The sequence below is a fragment of the Cyprinus carpio genome, chromosome A10 (genome assembly GCF_018340385.1).
Source record: "Cyprinus carpio isolate SPL01 chromosome A10, ASM1834038v1, whole genome shotgun sequence".
NCBI lineage: Eukaryota > Metazoa > Chordata > Actinopteri > Cypriniformes > Cyprinidae > Cyprinus > Cyprinus carpio.
The window spans coordinates 16,251,956-16,260,477 of record NC_056581.1 but is presented as its reverse complement, the minus strand read 5'-3'; the positions used below and the strand labels follow the sequence as shown (position 1 = coordinate 16,260,477).

General features: G+C 38.0%; 1 protein-coding gene across 3 annotated transcripts in view; it reads left to right on the top strand.

Annotated features, from left to right (window-relative positions):
- The first annotated feature begins 1,390 nt into the window (after window positions 1–1,390).
- Window positions 1,391–8,522, top strand: part of ssbp2b (single stranded DNA binding protein 2b) — a 64,343-nt gene continuing 57,211 nt past the window's right edge. Inside the window, exon 1 of one of the 3 annotated variants that reach the window (XM_042765426.1) lies at window positions 1,391–1,651. In XM_042765426.1, the coding sequence (XP_042621360.1) occupies window positions 1,596–1,651 (56 nt within the window). In that variant the 5' untranslated portion in view covers window positions 1,391–1,595. Of the gene's footprint in view, window positions 1,652–1,681; window positions 2,004–8,522 lie in introns of those variants that run through there. The other 2 variants (XM_042765427.1, XM_042765428.1) reach the window with 2 other exon arrangements.

The following is an 8,522-nucleotide window of genomic DNA, read 5'->3' as shown; positions in this document are numbered from 1 at the left end:
ATTCCAAAATCAACCAATGGCTGAGTAGCTATTTGTAATTTATAATGCAATTTTTATCTTTGTCTGGAGTCTGGACGTTTGCACACGAAGCATTGGTATCGACCCCTCTTTCAGAAGCAATCTTTGCACAACTCCAGCGCTGAACTGACCCTTGTGCAATAATTAGCACAAAGTATAGGACTTTTCTGGGGGTTTTTCCGAGACATTTCCTTTGAAAATGAAATTTAACCACCGTGTCCTCAGCGCTCTATGGAGATTCCTATGTTCGTTGGTGCATCCCAACACACGACACTTTTAATGGCTCTTTGGCGCTGACATTGTACCTCCAGCAGCAGTAATGGCAGACCGCAGCTTCTCTCTCAGGGCTGTGGATATGCTAATAGGGCAGAGAGCGTCACAAATGGGCAGGACTTTCCCAGAGTATGACGTCATAGTCTGTGTGGAGAGACTGTTTATGATTTTTTGGGATTATAAAACAATGAGTGAGTGGATTTTTACCATTATAGGGTGTTTTTATTTTTTTTTGGTGTTGTAACACAACTGTGTTCAAACACCTTATATGTTTGTAGAAAGGTATTGTATTTTGCTCAGTTTATGAAGACAAACATTTCATTTTCTTTGCAATATCATGCAATCGATTGATCATCCACAATAAGATGAAGAAAGTGCATTAGGAAATAAATAGGTAAGTAAACAGTCCATTTTGATTTGATGTTGACTGTTTACAAGCACAAGAATATTCTTATGTCAACTTTGTGTAAACAAAACCAGATTGCAATAAGAACATTAAGCCAATATTCCAGTTTCTAAACATTAAAATAGAAATTTTGATTCAAAAATTTACTTTATTTGAAATTTCAAACACTTTTATGTTATATACGTTTTTAAAATATTTAGCCAGAATTTGGTTAAAGTAACATTGTATAAGTGACATTGTATAAAAACCCATTTGTTTGAAAATATCTCAGTAACCTAAGTAATCAGATCAATTGTTATTTGCATTAAAAGCATGCTTATTATCACAGTCATTTATCCATTTATAGGTAGTATTTTGCTGTCTAAACTACTGTAGTGCCATTCATCAACTTTTTAGAAGACAAAACAAACATTATGCAAAACCATTATCTCTGTACTTCATGAAGAGATTTCATGTACGATTGTTTTGTACGACCCAAATAATCTTTCTTCAATCATCTGTACAAGCAGAAGCTGAAGAATCCGCTCCACATTTGCCATTTCACTTTAAATTTGGCCAGTGACAGTCGAGGGTGTGATTGCTTATGAGGGGAACAGCCAGTTGTTTAAAATCCCTCTCAGTACGGTTTCAAATTCCCCTCAGTGCCGGGTAAGTCGAAGTGTGTGTATGTGTGTGTGTTCCACAGACAGAGCGCTGGAGATAAGAAAGGGGTTGTGTTTCTGTTGGGGCGGGGCCGAGTAACTGTCACTCACGCGAGTTACCCAACAAAATGGGCGTTCCTTCTCGGCGCTCGGTCCAATGAGAGCCATCGCTCCTGTAGTCGCCATGGTGACGGGGTTGTGTCCGGGGAGGCTGTGATGGGTTGACAGGTGCGTGACAGTCGGAGCTCTCTGCAAGCATGTACGCCAAAGGCAAGAGTAACAACGTACCGTCCGACAGCCAAGCGAGGGAAAAGTAAGTTTTATTTATGAGGGGGGAACTCTATAATGAAGACAGCGCGCGGACAGACTTTTAGCAAGCGGCGGATACGCTCTGTTCCTCGGATGCTGTGTTGTCTCTGACAGCGCTTGTAGTTCGTGCAAGAAAGTTGTTATCGGAATTTCTTGCGTCTAATTAACGCGACATGCCCCCTTTAGTAAACGCATGTCACGCGCAGACGTTAAGAGATGCGAAGACTAAGCTTCATATGTGGACTGTCGATAAAAAGAGTAAATTTCTACATCCGTAAATATGTGTTTATGCATGCAAAGTTGCTTTATAGCTAATTTTAAGGATTTCTACATCTCATTTTTGAATTGGAATAGAGGTGAGTACACAAGTTTGTTTGGCTTTAAAAGAAAAGTGCATGGTCAAATGTGTTACGTACCCGTTTACAAGTTTAAAAGCCGATTGAAGCTAGTCAGGTAACGTTAAGCTGAAAGAAAAGAAAAAATGAATGGTAATCATCCGTTGTTAAAAGAATGAACGCTGTTGCTGTGTTCCGTGCGCTCGCGGGAGAGAGTATGATTGGCGTTCCGGTCTGAAAAGTTCCAGCGCACGAGAGCTACAGCAGTATAGAACGCGAAAGAATATGATTGACGTCTCAGCGTGAAAAGTTCCAGCGCGAGAGAGACTTCTTGTTTGTGGCGTTTATTTTTTTTCTCTGTTATATAAGGATTTTGGCTGCGCGCAAAATCTCAGTGAAGATGGTGGTTGCACGACGAGAGGTCCGTCGACCCGAGGAAATGATCATCTGTTTTGAATGTCATTTTAAAAATATTGCTTATGCATATTTCGTTATAGCGTCTGAAACGGAGAAACGTGCTAAATAGGGAAATACAGAGTTTGATGAGTGATCTTTAAATGATGTCTGGTACACTTACAACGGTGTTCTGAGGGAATATCTCTATTTAAGAGCTTCCAAAAGACCTCTATTAATTAATATATTAACTATTTAGTTATAAATTTCATATTGAAGTGTGTTTGGCATAATGTGGAGATTTTAGAGTATCCTAGAAGGATGTCTAGCACACCTTAAAGGAGTTGTTCACTTCCAGTACGGTGCCCGGGAGTTGACATGTTGGTTCACTTATGGCGTTTGGTACGGTTCACTTTTGGGGGGTTTTTCCACTGGGTACAGTACCTGGTGCTTTTTTTTAGTATCACCTCGGTTGAGGTTTCAAGTGAACCATACCATTACCAAAACTTGACGTGTAAACTATGCTCATTACCGATTGGCCGGTGTCGGTGAGAATCGTCACTACCTGCGTCAACAGAATGGCTTGATTTAAATCAGCACAGCCGGAAGGATCAAACGCAACTATTCTGAACGAGTGTACCTTTTTAACAACCAAAAAATGGCTGTCTCGTGGTCTGTTGAGGATGTACAGATGTTCCTCTCGTTGATAGCAGAGGAGCGTATACAGCGAGAGTTTGATGGGGCGACACAGAATGAAAAAGTTTTTAGAGATGGCGCAACAATAACGACATGTGAATAATCCCGCCCCCTCTAAAACGAAACTAAACTGCAGTGGAAACGCGAGCCGTGCCGCGTTGTACTGAGCCGTGCCGAGCTGAGTCGTTCCACACAGTGGAAAAGCGGCATTAGTTTTGTCGTGGCCACGACATAACTCGTGGGAACGTGATATGTCGTGGCCATGAGATATTAATTTGTGGGAACGTCATATTAAGTCGTGGGAATGTGATATTATGTCGTGGCCTCGAGATGCTATGTTGAGGGAACGACATCCATTACTCGTGGCCACGACATCTTATGTTGATGAGTGAACATATTTTTTTTGTGGTTGCGATTTTTATTTGTGTGTTGAGTTGAATGAACATAGCAACCCGGGTTTATCAGAGATGGATAAAACATTTTTATTAACATTAAACATTTAATATTTGTATATTATTATTATTATTATTACATTACCTTATTAGAGCTATATTTTTATTTTTATTGTTATAAATGCTTATTTCCTCTTTCAATTTGTGTATTGCTTTACCTAGTTAATGTTTTGTATAATTATGCTAGTATTTTCTAGCCCACCATATATTTTGCATATAAACACCTGACAATTATGCTAATAAAGTTTTGACTTTATGATTGTATTTATGCCTATGCGTGATGATAAATGAGCATGTCGTGTTTTCAAAATTAATATAAACATATAAAAATATAACTCATAATAATAGGCTAATAATAATAATAATATACAGATATTACAGGAAAAAGATGATCAGTTAATGGACTTACAAGACTGTAGAATGGATAAAAATGTTTTCTTGTAGGCCTATTTTATATTATGCACTTTATGTAACATTTATTCACAAAAAAACTTCATTTGACAGCTGGCTATCGCACGTAACACATTCCAGTAGCCAAGGCCTATGGTTAATATAATAATTTAATAATTTAACAATTTCTATAATAATATAATAATTTCTTAATTCAAAACAAAATATTACTGAATCCATCGCTGATAATCCTGGGTTGCTACGGTCACACAGGTTTGTTTATGTATTAAACTTGTGGCCACGAGAAATGGATGTCAAAATATATAAATATGATGTTGTTTCCACGACATAAGGATGTCGTTACGTTGACAAAATGATCTCGTGACCACGACAAAACTAAGTAAACCGACCATGTCACCTCCCGGGCACCGTACTGAAAATTCTGTCATCATTTAATCACCCTCCACTTGTTCCAAACCTGTATGAGTTTCTTTCTTCTGAAGATATTCTGGAAAGTGTTGGTATCTGAACACCACTGACATAGTAGGACAAAAATATATATAATATTGAAGTCAATGGTGCTCATCAACTGTTCAGATACCAACATTTTTTCAGAATATCTTCTTTTGTGTTCAACAGAAGAAAGAAACTCATACAGCTTTGGAACAAGTGGATGGTGAGTAAATGATGACAGAATTTTCATTCTGGAAGTGAACTAATCCTTTAAACCATTCTGATAAGAATATTTGCTATAGGAGTCTCCAAAAAGACCTTCATCATGAATATATTAAAGGACTTGTGTCTGTATTTTAAAATGTGTTGTATTAGAGTGTATTTGGTTTGTCAGGGTGGAGATTTTAGAGTGTTTCTCACTGCTGAGATGATGTCTTGGACATGGGAACTTATTTGACAAGTGTCAGTCAATGAGAAAGTGTCACCTCACCCGATGATTTCCTGTGGTCTAAAACTGAATTAGTATACTCATATCGCCTTTGTTGTCAGCTTGAACACACACAGTTTTGTCTTTCAGCAGTGAGGTCTTGTCTTGAAGTAATTAGCAATTATTGCAGTTTCATTCAGGCCGGTGTCTTGTGGGACATGTGTGGACTTGTGATTTTTCAGTGAAAACTCTCAAGCATTATTTGAGCTTGAGAAAGCAGTTTTGCTGGTTATGAGGTTTTCTTACTGCTTCTCGCTTTTTCTAAATGAATTTTACTGTCGTTTGTGGTTCTTTGCTTGTGGTGGGAATGCTTCAGGATTTCAAAAATGATCACTGTTGTATAACTTTCTGTTAATTTTCGCTGCTTTCTTTGAAATTTTGGGGGTTTGCCACTTTTATTTTACAGGGACAGTGTAGAATAGACAAAAAATCATGGGAAGAGAGGGAAGGAATGGGAAAATGATGCATAGACTCAAACCCACATCTCCCATATGAGCATGACAGAGCACATACGCTAACAGCCGCACCATGGCTCCTACATTGTCATTCGTTTCAGTCGTTCTTGACTAAAAACTTGATCTAAAATCCAAGTGTAAAATTTGCATATACAGGACTCCCACAGTTTTAGAAATCTGAGAATCCAGGTGATTTCCAGGCCTAAAAGGCTTGTAAATATTACCAAAAAAATATCTTTAAGTCGTATTGTAATCTTTTTTGAGAAATATGTTCTTATTTAGTTATGTTCGGATTTAAAATATTTAATTGCCTAGAAATTGTTATTTGTGCTTAAAATCCTTATGCAAATTAACAATTTCTTCCGGTAATAAAAACATCTTAAAGTCACAACAGTTATTGGTCAAAAAGTGTGGGAACCCTGTATATGATCATTGTGCTATGAATGGACACAATAGCATGTGTTCTTTTTTTATGAATGGTCAGTCATTTTATGCATTGGCTGAAAGTGTGGGAATGGAAAGATGAAATCCCTACGGAAGTTTGACTCATGCTGTATACGAATTTTAATTGCACATGAAAAGCTTTACCTGTAATACACAGATTAAATCGATATTTAGTAGACAGACTGTTTTTAGTTAATTGTTTTCAGAGATCACAAGCTGGTTTTAATTATTTAATAGAGTGTCTTTTTGCAAAGCAAGTCTCAGCATCAAATGGATAAAAGTGTGATGTCATTAAGTGACAAAAGAAGCTTTTGTTTTATTTGATAGGAGGATGTGCAGAATCAGTCAGTTCTGTTTTAACACTTAAGCTGTTTGAATTCGACAACTGCTAGACTGTATGGTGTTGTAGCTCCGGCAGGTTTAAAGAGGTGACGGCTTTGAGAAGATCACAGTACCTTTTATCTCTTCTCTTGAAAGAAAAGTGGACAAGTTGTTAACTGTCAAGGAGGATGGTTTGTGTGATGTAAAGAAGAAAAAAAAAGAAAACCTCAAAGCTTATGTCCCAGTGGCTTGAAATGCGTGCATACCACAGAATTAATCTGTTCCATCGTTGATGGAAGTTACTGTAGGCTTTGTTTTTAGTTTGGTGATTACCATAAACCCTCTCAATGAACACATTTAGTCCTGAAACATACCACATGGACGCTTTTAGCTGCGCAAGCTCAATTTCACACAATGTTGCTTTTTCGTTTATGCAGTATGCACTATAACGAGCATTAGCTTAAATTGTCATCTTCTATGTTTGGTTTTATTTTCCATGTTAAGGTAGTATGATGGCAAAGCAACAGTTGGAAGATAATGCTGCTGGGCACATTAAACACGTTTATAGCTAACTACCTGAATCCAGTCTAATGGCACAGACAGTACATTTCTTAATGTCTGGTATTATGCTGATTTACACACAATACAATTCAATGAGATTAGATGAAAATCGATAAAATTAGATAATTTGATTTTAGTCAAAAAATCTGCAAAACAGAATTGAAAACTGATTACCTGTTGACGAAGTTGTTTGCATATTTAAGAATTGATAATCTCAAAATAGCCACGAATTGGCAGACAAATTGGAGTAGCGAAAATTTTTGGTATATAACTACTACTGATGTTTGTTACTGCCACAAATGTTTGTTACTGCCACTTCCTGTTTCAATGCTATTTGGTTTCGGTTTCATTGATTTTTGAATTTGACTTTGTTATATCATATAACATATACACACAGATTATATATATATATAGGCTAGGGCTGTGACGGTCGCCGTGATAACCGTGTCACGGTTGTCTACTGCCACCAGCGGTAGTGCACGTGACATCACGCACTCTATAACAAGCATAATACAAAGTTTTGTATACAAGTGTAACAACAGTAATAGTTGCAAATTGTTTTATTTAGACTAGGTTTGAGTGCAGAAAAAAAAATACAGTTTTATGCATTAAGCAATTTTAATTTTGTGTTGGGCAACCAAATATTACATTGCCGATCTGGAGCCATCTCCATTCATGTCACCCATCCGCGTTTGTAAAAGTTCCCGTGATCGCAAACGATTTCTCCAAACTGGCCAAATACAAACGAGACCGTGATAAATGAAAGATGTTAACAAGAAATGTGGCAACGATTCCTATTTCAAAGAGATTGCGTGCAGATGAGGAGTTAATGCGCCGCTTGCTTGGCAGCGGAACAGTGAACCGTGTCTACACCGGACGCCACACCGCCGCATTGCAACAGGTTGAGTCTGTCTATTGTCTACACAGGACATTTGAACTCTGTGTCAGTAACTCATTAATAGAAAGAGGCAGTTTACTGTCGGGGATTTCTCATGTCGTGTCGTGCCGCATCCAGTGCAGCATCACTGATTATAATGAGGCCTACTTTGTCACGCTGCGCCGCACGTGCCCGGTAGACAGGGTGTGTTTAACTTTCTTATTTAGGCTACTTTCTTGTTTAACAGCATTATTTCTATGACATTTATTTTAGTGTTCAGGCTGCGTATTCATTGACAGAAGTGCTAAAGTAAACACGAGCTGACGAGTTAAATCGGGTGCGTTAGATGAGTGAGACAGTGCTGGGCTGCTCCAGGACAGTTTTGAAAATCATTTCAGAGACATGTTCTTAAATGTGACAGTGACTCATATAAAATATATTACATGCATGCACAGTTTTAAGGCAGCTTTAATCGCCTTTTCAGTAACTTCATAACCTAACTGACCACGACATTGCATGCACGTAGTTTATTTCGCGCTTTGATATGAAAGGATAAAGGCTACAGCGCGCCGGTGCCTTTGTGCGTGCAATTGAAGAGCACGCACTGCCAGCACAGTACCATTTCCGCGCTTGCGTGACTCGCACCTGGTGCTGAAGTGGAGCGCGCGTCTGAAACGTCTCCCGTTCTGCGACTGAATAAATTCACTTCTTGTCAGGAGAAAAATTGACAGAAGCAGCAGTTGTGAGTGGGGTGGCCAACCATAGCCTCACCCCTGTTTTAATTGCCTTAAATATTTTTAACGCGTTAAATTAAAAATATTAATGGCCTGCGTTGACGCGCTAATTTTGACACCACTAATATATTTTTTTTAACGCGTTAAATATATATATATATATATATATATATATATATATATATATATATATATATATATATATATATATATATATATATCTAACACCGCACCACCAGCGGTTGTTGGTCCATTACCACCGCGGTGGTAAAAATCT